The sequence below is a fragment of the Panthera tigris genome, chromosome B2 (genome assembly GCF_018350195.1).
Source record: "Panthera tigris isolate Pti1 chromosome B2, P.tigris_Pti1_mat1.1, whole genome shotgun sequence".
Taxonomy (NCBI): Eukaryota; Metazoa; Chordata; class Mammalia; order Carnivora; family Felidae; genus Panthera; species Panthera tigris.
In genome coordinates, this window is record NC_056664.1 from 11,503,186 (window position 1) to 11,519,326 (window position 16,141).

General features: G+C 43.6%; 1 protein-coding gene across 7 annotated transcripts in view; it reads left to right on the plus strand.

Moving 5' to 3' along the window:
* Positions 1 to 16,141, plus strand: part of KIF13A (kinesin family member 13A) — a 215,369-nt gene that overhangs the window by 162,151 nt on the left and 37,077 nt on the right. For 4 of the 7 annotated variants that reach the window (XM_042985645.1, XM_042985648.1, XM_042985646.1 and 1 more), the window contains exons 17-22: positions 4,634 to 4,847; positions 9,834 to 9,996; positions 11,736 to 11,876; positions 12,763 to 12,912; positions 14,345 to 14,506; positions 15,228 to 15,401. In XM_042985645.1, the coding sequence (XP_042841579.1) occupies positions 4,634 to 4,847; positions 9,834 to 9,996; positions 11,736 to 11,876; positions 12,763 to 12,912; positions 14,345 to 14,506; positions 15,228 to 15,401 (1,004 nt within the window). Of the gene's footprint in view, positions 1 to 4,633; positions 4,848 to 9,833; positions 9,997 to 11,735; positions 11,928 to 12,762; positions 12,913 to 14,344; positions 14,507 to 15,227; positions 15,402 to 16,141 lie in introns of all 7 variants that reach the window. The other 3 variants (XM_042985643.1, XM_042985647.1, XM_042985644.1) reach the window with 1 other exon arrangement.

The window sequence follows — 16,141 nt, forward strand, 5'->3', positions numbered from 1 at the left end:
AGCATCACATTGATGGCCCATTTTACAACATGCCTGAGCAACAAGTCTCCTGTGAGTAATTTTTGGAAGCCCCAGTGGATACAGGGTGTGACAGGAGGGTGTGGGCTCCACTCCAGGTGCAGGAACACCCATTGGAAGAGCCTTATTTCTCTACATGAGATTACAGAGTTCCAGATGTCTCTGTCCTCTAACTGCAGAGTATCCTGGGGGTAGCAGTGGAATCCTCTGTTGTCCCACATCGTAGATTTCTAATTTTATTCAATCACTACCTTCCTATCATATTTATAGTAAACCCCTGAATAACAGATGAGTATTTAGTATTTGTTAATTCCTCCAATCCTCTTAGCCAAACCAATTAGTCACCAGTGACCTGCCTCATGGTATTAACATGAGTTATCCATTTGTATTCAGATCAAGCCTTGTTCTCCAGTGTTGATTTTATCTACTTAAAAATAGTGTTTCTCCCTCCCCACACTTCACCCAATTCCACGGGTAAGGGGAGCTTGCCTATGGGGCACACAGAACATGCCCTGACTCAGTGCTGAAATGCTGGTGGCCCAATGGTATTCACGCAATTCACCTCTACCGCTAGGTGGTTTCCCGATAATAAGCCTGTCTGCCTGGTGGTCGTCCCCCTGGTGGTCGTATTTGAAGATTCTCTTCCCTCTCATGTGGTTTCAGACGAAGCTCCTTCACAAACACTGGGAAAGAGGTTTTCACTGATTGTGATGTTAGCATGGGGGAGCTTGACCGGGTTTTAGGAGTGCTGCTGACTGATGCTTGTGCTATACCTGCTTTGGCAAGACTCCAACTAACACGATTGGGAAGAAGCTGAAGTTTTTTGCCTGACAGAAGCACTCTGAGGCATTCCTGATTGAGGAATGTGCCTTTTTAAACTGCGACCCCTTCCTCCCCAGGTCCCAACTCCATTGCCTTCCCATTGGTTAAAATCTAGTAGCCATTCTGTCCCTTATACATCCAACAGCACAAAAGTGCTATTGGTATCATTGGTACGATGACTAATGTCTTTATGACTGTTGACAGCAGAGCTGTTCAGGACATTGTACTTGCGGGTGGAGATTTACCTGCATTAAGCGTAGAATGATGTATTTTCAAATTTCTAAAATAAATAATGACCTAAAACACAATTCATTGGAATTAAGAGTAGAAGCAAACCTCGTATCTGTGGGCAATAATGGGTTCTTCCCCAGGGTTCAGAATAAGAATCAGGTACTCATCTGTCTTCACAGAGTCAATGGTAGCTCTAAAGTAAAGAGCAGTGAAGGGGCTGGTGAAGAGTCATTGAATTTATTCCATCTGGGATTAAAAGGTTAGTTTTTGTTTCTTGGGAGCTTTTTCCCCCAAAGGATCTACTTCCCTTCAATTTAGTGCATTGGGCATCTTGGTGTGAATGAATACCATCTATCACATAAATGCCTTCCAGCCTCTAACTATTGACACCCTCTCTTTTCCATTCTTGGGACAGATAAATAAGTTTGAACACATTACATAGTTAACATACCAGGTAAAGAATAAACTAATGAAGAAGAGAGAACATGCTATGCCATAATAAATGCTATCATTTGTCTCTTCTTAAAACACCCACCTCTTTGGTATCGTGGCCTTAGGTACCAGGCTTCCTGAGTTTTAAAACCCTTCATTCAAGAGAAAGAAAATGATAAGGGATAAATTAAAACCGTGGGCAATGTTTTGATGGTTGATTGCTTGGTTGAGAATAGGCCAAGTAGTCTTTGGCTTCTGTCCTAGGCCATATCATAGAGTCAGGTTGACTTGCTGATTAGGATAATCTATTTTAAAAATATGCTGTATAGTGATAAAGGCTTGAAACTGGTTAATTAATTTGAAAAGATGATGTTATCGAATATGTCTAAGAGAAAGGTATTTTCAGACTTGGGTTGAGGTCAGAGGTTTCAAAAAGAAAAGGTAGACAGACAGAAACATCAGCTCCTGTATCTCTGCCTTGGCCCTGGATAGCATGGCCTGTCCCAGAGTCCTGGGGCAGGCCTTACTGGGGATAGATGCTTTGAGTTGCTCTCTCTTCTGTATCTCCTGGTTGGTTTGTGGTCAGTGATGAAGCCTGGTGAATAGTAGGGTGTTACGTCATGGCAGCTGATAAAGCAGTTTAAAGCAACTTTGGTCACATGGCCCCTTCATTAGCACAGGACCTCAAGGGGAGATCCCCTCCACTTCTGCCATTTGGGACCATGTAGATTTCTACACATCTCTGACTAACAAGGAGAAATGAGGATTAAATATCTTATCTAGTGTCTTTTAGCAAAAATCCTAGAATGTTCTAAAACATTGTGTTTTCCAGTGTTCGGTCTCTAGAAAAGATTCATAGACACTAAGGTAGGGCTCTTGGAAATCAGGCTCCATGTAAGTATAAATGAATGGCAAGGACCTTGTCCTTCCTTTTTAAACCTAGAGCCTGAAAGAGAAAAAACATGTACTGTTTGAGAAATGCATTTATTAAAAATTCTGGGAGAACTTTTCTTTTCTAACCCTTACATTTAAAACTTCTTCAGACTTCTTCTTTACCATACTTCATGTGTTTTTAATAAATTACAGGACTAGGTCAGAAGTTCAGATGCTTTGGAATACGTAGATATTCTACTCTATGGAAAAGGTCTTCCCTTTCCATGGTCTGTCTTTGTTTAAGAGTTTGGTATTTTGGGGAGCACCTGGGTGGCTCAGTCAGTTGAGTCTGTGACTTTGGCTTATGTTGTGATCTCTCAGTTTGTGAGTTTGAGCCCTGCGTCAGGCCCTCTGCTGTCGGTACAGAGCCCACTTAAGATCCTCTGTCCCCCTTTCTCTGCCCCTCCTCTGCCCCCTCAAAACACAAATATTAAAAAAAAGAAAGAGTGTCGTATTTTTAAGAGTTCATTTTCCATCAGATTTTCAAGTAATGTATTTTAGGGACCCCATATCAGGACTCTTAAAGAAAATTATTCTACTCTGAAAAAATGCTGAATTTTAGAATTTTATATAAGCAAAGAACAGTATTTTTTTTTAATACCTACTCTTAAACAGAGTACAAGTTCTGAGCAAAACATTGGAGATAAGAATACTGTATCAGTCAATTACTAACGTGATGTCCTCCTCCCAGATAGTTCGCTCTGCTCTGAGTTCAAAACCTGGCTCTGTCGCTCATTAGCTCTGTGATCTTAGGTCAACATCTTTAAAATGGGAATGTTATCCACCCTTAGTTTCTTGCAAGGCATTCACGAGATGATGCATGTAAAGGGCATATGCCTCTCCCTGAGTTGTAGCTGGTAGCTAGCAGAATTATTATTGCCATGTGGTTGTTATTTTTATTAAAACAACTCACCTGTGCTCTGTATAGCTGGTGATTTTTTTAATTGCTTTCTACTTTTTGTTTTATATAACTTAACCTTATTTGTTAAGCTAACATCTTACTGTTCATATAGAAAATTAGTATAACTTACATGTTTATTTCACAAATTGATAGATAGAGTCTTGTGGAAAAGTCCATCAGTAGCCATCATTGGGTGGTATTTTTATACCCTCTTGTTATCCTCATTTCCCACTCTTAACCTTGGAAGTTAAACTGAGAGTCAAGAAGTGGGAATATAGCATGAATGTCACAATTTGAATGACAGGCAAGGGTATGAACTCCAGGCCAGTCTGGGAATAGGAACACATCTCCTCCACATCTCGTGTACTTGAAGGACATATTCACCGTGTTGGTGGTTTTCTTACTTGCCATCCAGATAGTCTGACCTGTTGTTTCCCTAGAGTCCACTCACTTAGAGACGCCCGTAACTTTCTCCTTTGGACATATGGTCAGTGCCTTCATCTTTCTCCACAGCATCCAGGTCAGTGGTCATTACCAAGCTAACGTCCTGCCACAGCCAGGGAGCCCTACCTACACCACAGCCACCGCTACCCATGGTCGTGGCCTTTGAACAACGTATATCTATCTATAATTATTCACCACGTGTACGTTGCTGATCTCTCGATCTGCAAAAACAGAAAGTAAAAAAGAGCCTTTGAGTTTTGCGAGTGAACTCCCCCTCCCCTCCCCCTTCTTTCTCCTTTTCTTTTCTTTTTTGGAGGCGAATTGCCTTCTTGAATATCAGCACCTGAGAAATGGCCAGACCATATACTCAATATTTTCAAACACGTTCAGTGATCTACAAGATCCCCCCCCTTCCGCCACATTATAGAAATTCAGGAGTCATAAGATTTGTGGTTAGAATCAGAACTAAATGGGCATGGAAATGGACTACCATAAAAATGAAATCCTGTGTGGCTCTCTCTCGGAAGCCGTGTCAGGTTTCATGAAATTTTTCTCAGTGGGTCGAAGCCCGTTCCCTCTACCACCTGCTTAGAGTGGATTAATGATCCATGTAAACGTGAGCTCATCAAATTGAAGAAACGCAGTAGATATAGGGAATGTTTACACGCAGGACATTTATCTGAAATGTTAATTAAAAGGTGGGTGGGAGGATGCCCCTCAGGCCCCTCCGAGAAGGCATCTGCAAAGACTAGCTTCCGAGCCAGGAGATGGTTCCTGCCTGAAGAGGCACCTGGCGGGCTGCCCTGTCGTAGCCACCCCGAAGACACCTTGCCTTGTCTCTTGGCTCACCAGATCCAGTGCAAAATGTGGTTCAGGTCCTGGAGAAACAGTACCTGGAAGAAAAGCGGAGCGCCCTGGAGGAGCAGCGGCTCATGTACGAGCGGGAGCTGGAGCGGCTCCGCCAGCAGCTGTCCCCGGAGCGCCAGCCCCAGAGCAGCGGCCCCGACCGCCTGGCCTACAGCAACCAGACGGCTCAGCAGAAGGTGACCCAGTGGGCAGAGGAGAGGTAAGAATGAGACCCCGGTGACCCAGAGGCCCGGCTCCAGGGCCTTGGAGCTTTGGGCGAGGTATGTGAAGGTGAGGACAGACCTAAGCAAGGAAGGAAATCTTAGTCCTGTGTCTGGTCATTAGCAATCGCCTTTTCCTGTCAGAGATTCTGTCCATCCTTGGTATGCTTACTGGGATGTTAGTCATTAAAGACCATCCCTCCCCGCTTACCCTTCGATAAAAATGGCACCGGGTTACAGTATCATTGTTGCGGGGGCTCCTGGGTGGCTCAGTCAGTTAAGCGTCCAACTCTTGATTTTGGCTCGGGTCACCATCTCCTGGTTCATGGGTTTGAGCCCCCATCAGGCTCCTCGCTGACAATACAGAGCCTGCTTGGGATTCTCTCTCTCTCCCTCTGTCTCTGCCCCTCTCCGCTTGCACTCCTTCTCTCTCTCAAAATAAGTAAGTACAACTTAAAAAAATATATAAGCATTAAAAAAAAAAAAGAATACCGTTGTTAGATATTGAAGTAGAGAAAGTTGGGATTGTTCTTTAGCATAAAACTGTTTCTTATTTTAAATTTCCCTTACTTTGGAGTCTCTTTAAATACAACTATGATATTAAGAAATCTAAATGTGAATTTTCAAAATTTGTGACTTAAAAATATTTATATCAGGGGCACCTGAGTGGCTCAGTCAGTTGAACATCCGACGTCAGCCTAGGTCATGATCTCGTGGTTCGTGGGTTTGAGCCCCACGTTGAGCTCTGTGCTGACAGCTCAGAGCCTGGAGCCTGCTTCAGGCTCTCTCTGCCCCTTTCACTGCCCCTCCCCTGCTTGCGCTCTGTTTCTGTCTCTCAAAAATAAATAAACATTAAAAAATGCTTTTAAATTTTTTTTTCAACGTTTTTAATTTATTTTTGGGACAGAGAGAGACAGAGCATGAACGGGGGAGGGGCAGAGAGAGAGGGAGACACAGAATCGGAAACAGGCTCCAGGCTCTGAGCCGTCAGCCCAGAGCCCGACGCGGGGCTCGAACTCACGGACCGCGAGATCGTGACCTAGCTGAAGTCGGACGCTTAACCGACTGCGCCACCCAGGCGCCCCTAAAAAATGCTTTTAAATAAAAAAAATATTTATCTCGGAACTGAGGTAGTGGTGGAGGAACCATCACCCGTGAGGATAGTAAATTATTGCTGAGTTCTGTTGTGTTCTCACTGCAGTCTAGGCGTGATGCTGATTTAGCACTCCCAGCAGCAGTGTACAGTGGGAACAATTATCTCTGTCCTGAAGATAGGGCACTCAGTTTACATATCCTCCTCAGTAACCCACCTGGCCCCTGAAAAGGCCAGCATCTGAACCCAGATCTAGGAGTCCCATTACTAACTCGTATGTTGTTACAATAACCTTAGTAACGAAAGTAGCACCTGACGTTTGCAGAGCATTTACCAGGTGCCAGGCACCAAGTGCTTTACATGTGTCCATCTCATCTTCACAACTGCTACTATATGTTATCATTTGTACCCCACTTCACACGTGAGGAACCAGGCTGAGAGGTTGAATGATTCACCCAAAGTCATTCAGCTGGTAAGTTACGACTGTGGGATCAAAGCCACGACTCCTGGGCGGGTACTCTCATTCTTTCAGCCACACTGCATCTCTCACAAGCAATGAGATGCTTAAACCTGAGCCACATTCAGGGAAGAAGAAGAAGAGGGAGAAAAGGGAGCCCTAGCCTGCACAACAGGCTTGCTGCGGTAACACACTTGATCGTTCTAAAGTAAGAGAAAAGAGTCAGTTGCGTTTTCCCCAGGAGCTTTCTGCTCATCTGTCTGGATACCAAAGTATGAAGATTTATCCTACTTGTAACACATTACTCTTTATCTTTTACTGTGCCTGGGTAAAAGAGACAAAGGTTATCAGATAATGCTTTTTCTGAAGAGCTGCCTTTTCCACCTTTACTGTGAACTGATGGCTTTACTCTAATAACAGTGAGCTTGAAGGTAATTGGTGTGACTGGACCCACTGATACCCTTTCTCCCTACATACTTCTTGTGTACTGAAGATTGTAAAAGACAAAAACAGAAAGATGCAACAGAAAAGGTAGATTTTTGTTTTGTTTTAAAAATATTTTGTAATGCTTATTTATTTTTGAGAGAGAGAGAGAGACAGAGCATGAACAGAGGAGGGGCAGAAAGAGAGGGAAACAGGGGTGCCTGGGTGGCTCAGTTGGTGAAGCATCTGACTTTGGCTCAGGTCATGATCTCACGGTTCCTGAGTTCAAGCCTCGCATCGGGCTCTGCGCTGACAGCTCGGAGCCTGGAGCCCGCTTCAGATTCTGTGTCTCCCTCTCTCTCTGCCCCTCCCCTGCTCACGCTCTGTCTCTCTCTGTCTCAAAAATAAATAAACATTAAAAAAAATTTTTTTTTAATAAAAAAAATCAAAAAAAAAGGAAGAGAGGGAAACACAGAATCTGAAGCAGGCTCCAGGCTCTGAGCTGTCAGCACAGAGCCTGGCATGGGGCTCGAACTCATGAACCATGAGATCATGACCTGAGCCAACGTCGGATGCTTCACCATTGTTTTTAATGATTGTATTTTTTCCATCAAGTGTTAAAAAATTTTTTTCCACTCAATTCCAGATTGATTCTCTTTGAGGCTCTAATTCTTTTTTTTTTTTTTTAATTTTTTTTTAACGTTTTATTTATTTTTGAGACAGGGAGAGACAGAGCATGAACAGGGGAGGGTCAGAGAGAGGGAGACACAGAATCTGAAACAGCCTCCAGGCTCCGAGCTGTCAGCAGAGAGCCCAACGCGGGGCTCGAACTCACGGACCATGAGATCATAACCTGAGCCGAAGTCGGCTGCTTAACCGACTGAGCTACCCAGGCGCCGCGAGGCTCTAATTCTTACAAGGAAGGAGAGTAGCAAGGATGATATTTGGAGCTGTCATTCAAGGAGATGAGAATGCTACAATACTGATTTCACCAGGGTCACTGGATAAAATTAAGATGTCGTTAATGATGGGCTATTATATTAGAAGCTGGGACTCTTACCTAAATAAGTGTTGATGGCTTGTGAAATATCAAAGGACTCATACCTAAGTAAAGGTTGTGGGCTGAAAATCAAGTATATTTAAGAGCTAGTGAGAATTACAAAGAAATCCAGAGATGTAGTTACTCTTTCTGCAAGCTGGCAATGTGTCATAGAGCAAGATATAAATATGTGAAAATTACATCACAATAGTCCGTTAAAAAACAGTTTTATCCAACAATAGGAAGTGTTTCAACCACATAATTATCCCTCTGTCATTGATCCCTCATCTGAAAATAACTTCCAGGAGCAGGAAATCAGCTTCATTCATTGAAGTGTTCCCAGTGCCTAGAACAGTGGTGTCTTTGGTAGGTGCTTTGCGAGTATTGACTGTGTGAAATTACTGAAGTGATAAGTGTGTGTGTGCTTGGGTAGGAAGCACAGTAAGGGAGGTGGTGGTTAGTAGAGGGTGGGACCCCCATACTGTGGGGCTTCTGCCGCAACTTCATGGAGGATGAAGGACTTCAGGCGAGTTTGAAGGGTGGACACTGGACGGGCAGACAGAAGGCGGGAAGCATTTGGATGGGCACGCGGGCACAAACAAATGAGAAACCGTGGAGAAGAGGAAGGTGTTTTGCGGATTGCATGAGAGCTGTTTTGTTTGCTCCGAGAGGTGAGTTGTATAGGAGTAGGGAGAGCGAAGTCCAAAGCTGTCCGGTAGGGCACACAGGTGCCTGCAGATTTATCCCATGCGGGGAGAGGAGGTTTTGAACTGAGGGCTGGCCTGAGACAGGCAGGGGTTTGTGTGACTGGTGGTGTCAGAGAAAGAGCCTGGGGGCTTTGAGGCTACCAGGGGTTACGAAAGCAATAGAGAGATTTAGGGGATATTTAAAAGGAAAAATCCACAGAAGGCTTTTTTTCTGGATGTTGTAGAAAAGAGAAAAGGCTGAGCTGGCTGAAAAAGAGTCAAGTCCAGGGAACTGAAAAAAAATGGTATCACCTAGGAGAACCAGACAGACAGGATCGGTGTGCCATACGTGTTAGGGTAATTTCCGATTAACATCTTTGCAGGTGCCTCAGTGTCACTTTTGAGGTGATGGGAAAGGGGTAGAGACTGGGTATTCCACCTCCCCATTTTCCTATGAAGTAAGGGCAGGGGGTGTATAAATGGTAGAAAAGAGAAGGTAGATAAGCATTCTGCTAGTCTGGATTACCTTTGAACCCACCTGTGGAACCAGAACTCTTCCTTTCATTCAGTGGGTACTTCGGGGGTTTCCCACAATGGGCCGTGCACCTGACCACACAGTTCTCCCCCTGGGGTGCCTGCAGCTCCATAGGGGACACAGACATCAGTCAAATAATTACACAAATAACTGAGAGATTATAAATACAACACATCTACGGAGGCAAAAGATGTGGGGACTGAGAGAGCACGTAATGGCACATAATAATGTCCTATTCAGCGTCAGAACGTTGGAGAAGGTCTTCTCAGAACGTTGGAGAAGGTCTTCTCAGGAAGGTCTTCTATTGTGTGGACTTGAGGAAAGAATTCCTGCTAGCACAGAAGTCCCACTTCTTGCCTTTTACCAACTGAAGAAATCATGTGAAACAGTTTCTCCTTATGGACTCCAGATTTCTGTCCCCTGCCCCATTCCCCTCCCCACCAGCCCCAGAAGCACACAAAAAGTCGTAATCAGTTCTTTTCCCTAAAGGATTCCTTTATTGGTCTTTTGGCAGCAGCATATTAAAATCTAGAAGTTTTCAGATGTTAGGGGATTTAAAACATAGTTTTTAGTTAAGTCCCTCTATGTATTTGCTCCTCATCAGTGGTTACCAACAGGAAAAAAAAAAATGGTTGAAAAATATTGCCTGGAAGGAGTTACCTACCACTTTCTAAGAATACGACTCACTTAGAAGCAGAATTGGTTTCCTTTTCTTTTCGGAGTTTCTCATTTCCTTTTCTGCTACCCCACAGGGATGAGCTCTTCCGCCAAAGCTTGGCAAAACTGCGCGAGCAGCTTGTGAAAGCCAATACCTTGGTAAGGGAGGCAAACTTCTTAGCTGAGGAAATGAGCAAGCTCACTGACTACCAGGTGACTCTGCAGATCCCTGCCGCAAACCTCAGTGCCAACAGAAAGGTAAGAGTGCTTCAAAAAAAAAAGAGAGAGAGAGAGTAAAATGTACAACAGTATGTACTGTAAGCCAGCAGACAAACCTGACGTCCTAAAGAACATCTGTGAGGGGCGCCTGGGTGGCTCAGTCGGTTATGCATCCGGCTTCGGCTCAGGTCATGATCTCGCGGTCCGTGAGTTCGAGCCCCGTGTCGGGCTCTGTGCTGACTGCTCAGAGCCTGGAGCCTGTTTCAGATTCTGTGTCTCCCTCTCTCTCTGACCCTCCCCCGTTCATGCTCTGTCTCTCTCTGTCTCAAAAATAAATAAATGTTAAAAAAATTTAAAAAAAAATCTGTGAGGAGATGCTGATATGAGCCGGAGTATTTATTCTTTTTAAGACTTCCTATCTACTAGTATAACATTGTATGTCAACTCTACTTCAACAGTAAAAATTAAAAAAAAAAATTCCTCTATAGGCCCCTCCCCTCCTAGAGTAAATATGCCCTTAGATGTGTTAAAACTAGAAATATATATAAGTAATTCCTCTTCTCTCTGTCGTGTAAATGCCCCCTTCTGGAATGGGGGGATAGGTGCCAATTTCAGAAAGGATTCTACAAGAAAGGAAGGCTTGTCGGGGTGCCTGGGTGGCTCAGTCGGTTGAGCGTCCGACTTCGGCTCAGGTCATGATCTCACAGCTCGTGAGTTCCAGCCCCGCGTCGGGCTCTGTGCTGACAGCTCGGGGCCTGGAGCCTGCTTCGGATTCTGTATCTCCCTCTGTCTCTGCCCCTAACCCACTCGCATTCTGTCTCTGTCTCTCTCAAAAATAAATAAACATTAAAAAAAAAATTTAAAAGAAGAAAGGAAGGCTTGTATAATACCTTTTTTCTGTGCACAGAATGACTCTTTGCAGCCTTTGGGAGGTTTCCTGTCATTTCAACTCGAAGAATATTTCCTTTAAGGAGGAACTTCAAAAGACAATAATTTTGCATCCATTTATGTTTCCCCTGGCAAGCAAGCTAGAAACGAGTCAGGATTTCATTACTCTTTCTGCATTTTAGTACTTTGACCAAGCAGTTCTTTGAGAAATTTATGCTAAGTCCATAGTCATAGAAATATTCATAAAGAGGGGCGCCTGGGTGGCTCAGTCAGTCAAGCATCTGACTTCTGCTCAGGTCATGATCTCACAGTTCATGAGTTTGAGCCACACATTAGGCTTGCTGCTATCAGAAAAGAACCCGCTTCATATTTTCTGCCCCTCCCCCCTCTCAAAAATAAATAAACATTAAAAAAATTCATAAAGATCATGTGCTTTTTATACAAGGATGCTTATCATAATGGCCTTTATAATAGCAAAAATTTAAAATAGTCATGATGTCGAACAATAGAATAATTGATCAAACCAGTGTGCATCCAGAAAATAGATTTCTATGTTTCCATTAAAAATTGTGTCTATGAAGAATATTTAATAGCACAAGAAGGTGATCATAAGATAAAAACTGTGGAGGGAGGATCGGGATAGGAAATTTAGTTTTGTTTGTTTCTGATTATGATAAAAAAAAAAAAAAACATGCACGGGTATACCTATAGAAAATGGAAAATAAGCAAGAATATTCCATCTGTGGTAGAATTTCATCTTCTTTCTGTATATGTTTTCTTCACACTTGCTGCTTTCTGATAGTATATATTGCTGTAACAATCTAAGAAGTCATAACAAGACTTCATTTGGTTTCATTTGATTTGTTGTTTTTGTTTCCTTCATTCTGCAGAGAGGAGCAATCGTGAGTGAGCCAGCTATCCAAGTGCGGAGGAAAGGAAAGAGCACCCAAGTTTGGACCATCGAGAAGCTGGAGAATAAATTAATTGATATGAGAGACCTTTATCAAGAATGGAAGGAAAAAATTCCTGAGGTAAAAGAGACAAAATGGAAAGGAGATTGGGCCATGTTGAAAGCACAGAGTGTAAGTGATTTCACCATCAGAACACACACATGCATGGCGGTGAATTTCTGTAGTCAAGCTTTGGACATCGATATTAGAAAAGTAATGTTGGGACACCTGCATGGCTCAGTCAGTTAAGCCTCCAACTCTTGATCTCAGGATCATGAGTTTGAACCCTGTGTTGGGCTCCATGCCCAGCATGGAGCCTACTTTTAAAAAAGGCAGGGCAGGGTGGGGGAAGAAAAGGAATGTAGAAGTGATCTTGAAAAAACTTCTAAGTTAGATGTTGGATCAGTCATAAAACATGTGATCCCCACACGGACAGAAACTAAATGAAGAGAACACATAACATGTTCTTATTTGGCTGCATTTTTGCTACATTCCAGGTGATATGAAATGGAACAAAGTAAGTCCGTGCTGTTTTGTCAGTGTTGTGACAAATCCACACGGATGGAGCCAGGTTGGATTTTGTATTCATTAGCATATGTTCTGGCTCCCCTAGCTGTGATAATGGCTGGGGAGATTACGAAGAATAATTTTAGAAAGCACAATCCATTTTTTGGATGCTAGTAATGGAAAAGACGACTTGGTGAAGGAAATGAGACAAAGCACAGGGAATGGAATGAAAAAGGCTATATGTGGGGTGTGATAGGGAAGACGAGGGTGTAATTGAGCAAGAGCCCCTCCCATATGCTACTTTTATTTATGTGACATGATGGTAATTTTTACTTCTTTTTAATTTCTCTGGATAAATGCTTTCTTCTTAAATCATTTTTAGGTGCTAGTTTTAAATAATATTATTCAAGTTGATATTTTGTTTCTTACTGGCTCCCCACCTGCCTACCCTACCCATCAGGCAAAGCGTCTCTATGGGAAACGAGGTGACCCTTTCTATGAAGCCCAAGAGAATCACAACCTAATTGGCGTGGCTAATGTGTTCTTGGAGTGTCTCTTCTATGATGTGAAACTTCAGTATGCAGTTCCTATCATCAGCCAGCAGGGGGAGGTAAGGACAAGCCAGCCTGGGAGGAACTTGACCGAAGTGGAAGGGTGTGTGTGTGTGTGTGTGTGTGTGTGTGTGTGTGTGTGTATCTGATTTAAGTGATGCTCTTGAGGCAGATCTAGGGTGAATAGTCAGGATCATACTCTTTCTTCTCTACTAATATCAATAGAAACTCTCAAGATTAAATCATGGTTTTAAAAGATATTCATACCCATTTTTTAAATTTATGGTTCACAAGTTTTTTTGATTTTTGTTTGAATCAAATTAGAAATCTTTTGGAAACCAGCTTCCACTCTGTTGCCATGTTCATCTCTCTTTTAATCTCTTACCTTTGTGATACATCCGAGTTCCTTCTCGGCCCCTATGTGGTCTTCACCAGATACAGCTTGGGAGCAAGTTGTAAATAAATAAACTTAGAAAAATAAATAAAAATGTGTTGATTCTCAAAAAATATTGAAAGAAAGCTTGAGAACCCGCCTTACCTTCGAACTGATTTCTCCCATTTCCCCTTTCCCCCTCCTCTAACGGATTCGTCCATATTGGTCTCACTTGTCCAACGCCATCAGCTAATTTCTCTCAGGTGCTTGGTGCCAGTGCCAGTTGCCGTGTGGAGGTTGGGTCCGTGCTACTTTTACAGTGGAGCCTCACGATTTAAGACGATGGCAGCACCGTCCCCTTCATGACTCCAGCCTTTGCAGCCTTGACCTGTGTCATGAAACATAACTTGGGCTAGTTGTAGCACTCTGAGGGAGCAAATTCTTGTCCTTTAATTCAGTTCTGTGCCAACAAATGTAAGAGAGGCACCACTAAACTAGCACCTCTCCAGAGAACCACCAGGATGTTGAAGAAATTGTAAGCCTTTGTGGTTCCTCCTGGGATAGGTCTCACTCCCCCTGCTCCAATGTGAGTTACCCGCCCATTGAAGAGAGCAGACGCTCCGTGAGCCTGGTGACCACGTCTTTTGGCTTACTGCCATAAACGCAGTGCTTAGTAGCACAGTTCGGGGCATGCAGTCGATTCCTGGGTGAAGTTGTCTCATAACAACCCGCACGTGTATCTCTACTGCTTGTTTCGGTATTCCAACTGGGCAGGGACTAGATCAGATGAACGAATATACGAACATGGAAAATAGACGACTCCAGGTAGGATATGATAGCTGTCTTTACTCTGTTCCTGGGCTGCCTGGAAAGGATAAGAGTGAAGCTGACTCCAGAAGGCAAGTGGCAGAGAAGCAAATTTGGCTCAGAGTCAGGCAGGGTGACTGCAGGGGGTGAGAGATGGACTGGACCGGCTGTGGAAGGGGTGAGTTTCCCGTGGCAGTACGGGCGGGGGCCGCTCACCTGCTCACCCGGGAGGTGGCTGCATGCTCTCTGTCCAAGGTCAGGTTCCCCGCTGGATGCCTATTAACCCGCAGGCGCTCTGGTTCCTGCCGCAGGTTGCAGGGCGCCTCCATGTGGAAGTCATGCGAATTACAGGGGCCGTCCCGGAGCGCGTGGTGGAGGACGACTCTTCTGAGAACTCCAGCGAAGGTGGAAGCCTCGAGGTCACGGACATCAGCGGGGAGACTGTTCACCGAGTCAAGAAGCTGACTTGCCGGGTGAGGGGACGATGAGATGGACGGGTGCAGAGGAATGACCTTGTTCATGCCAAACAGTTCTGTTTTTCATAGAGCAGAGTAAACGTTAACCTTCCTAACAGTAAATACAACGGTGGGCAGTACTTTCTCCAGAAGTATAGCACCCTTTCTGGTGACGCTTGATGAGATTTGAAAAGTCCATGTGTATTGGGGGCACCTGGGTGGCTCGGTCCGTTAAGCATCCGACTCTGGATTTCGGCTTAGGTCATGATCTCACGGTTGGTGGGATTGAGCCCCACGTTGGGCTCTACGCTGACAGCTCGGAGCCTGCTTGGGTTTCTCTCTCTCCCTCCCTGCCCCTCCCCCTCTCCCTCAAAATAAATAAATAAACTTAAGAACATTAAAAAATAAAAGTCCATGTGTATCTGGCATGCGGGGGGGTATGTATTGTTCAGTGAATCCTGCTTTTCCAATAAAGGTTGCATCAAAAACTCAGTCACTAGGAAAATGTTGGAGGTGTGTGCCTTTGCCAGGTTTACACACGGTAGTTGTGGTACTCTGGTACGGATTTGTTGTAGACGGAACCCTTGATGAAAGGATGCCAGATATTTTCAGATACCGAATGGATAACCGATTTATGTAGCTCTTAAATTTGAAGAGCTCTTACATTTGAAGCAATGCACAGTTTAATGTTTCTTTATGGGAGTTATATTGCTTTTTTTTTTTTTTTATATCTCTTCAGGTAAAAATTAAAGAGGCAACCGGGCTGCCCTTAAGCCTCTCAAATTTTGTCTTCTGTCAATACACATTCTGGGACCAGTGTGAATCCACAGTGGCTGCCCCAGTGGTGGACCCCGAGGTGCCTTCCCCCCAGTCCAGGGACGCCCAGTACACTGTGACGTTCTCTCACTGTAAGGTATGGGCACCATGAGGAAACGAGCTACACGGGAGGCAATGGACCTGGGTGCGGTTCAATATGTAGAAGTTTCCCCGTAAGAATGTTTAGTAAATGTAATACGTGTCTTGGACTTTTTAACCTCAAAATGTATTTCGGTACAAATTCCAATAATTTAAAAGTATTTAAAATAAAATCTGAAAGGCCTCTCCCTGAAATCTTACACCCTATGCCCTACAACTTTTATATGTGTGTGGTCAACACATGTTCACACAAAAACGGGCATAGATACACTCTTACCATCATGCACGCATAACTTCTTTAAAAAGTTTTTTACAAAAACTGTGGTCATATTATACATGTTGCAGAATTGCACCTTTTAATTTAATTTTGTTTTGTTTTATTTTATTTATTTTTTAAGTAGGCTTTACACCCAGCATGGAGCCCAGTGCAGGGCTTGAATTCACAACCCAGAGATCAAGACCTGAGCTGAGATTAAGAGTCAGACGCTTAACTAACTGAGCCACCCAGATGCCTCCCACTTCATTATTTTAATTTATGTGAACTTCTCAACATGCAAGTTGCTGTAGATATTTTTAATTCTTTTGAGTATGGAATAGCCTTTTGTTTTTGTTTTTGTTTTTTTAATGGCATAGTGTTTTAAGCATAGCATTTCCAATGTGGCATATGAGTTTTTAAAGAAAATGTAAATGGACAAGGTGAATTTTTGGTGACTGTTGGCTATTCCCATCTTGTGACCA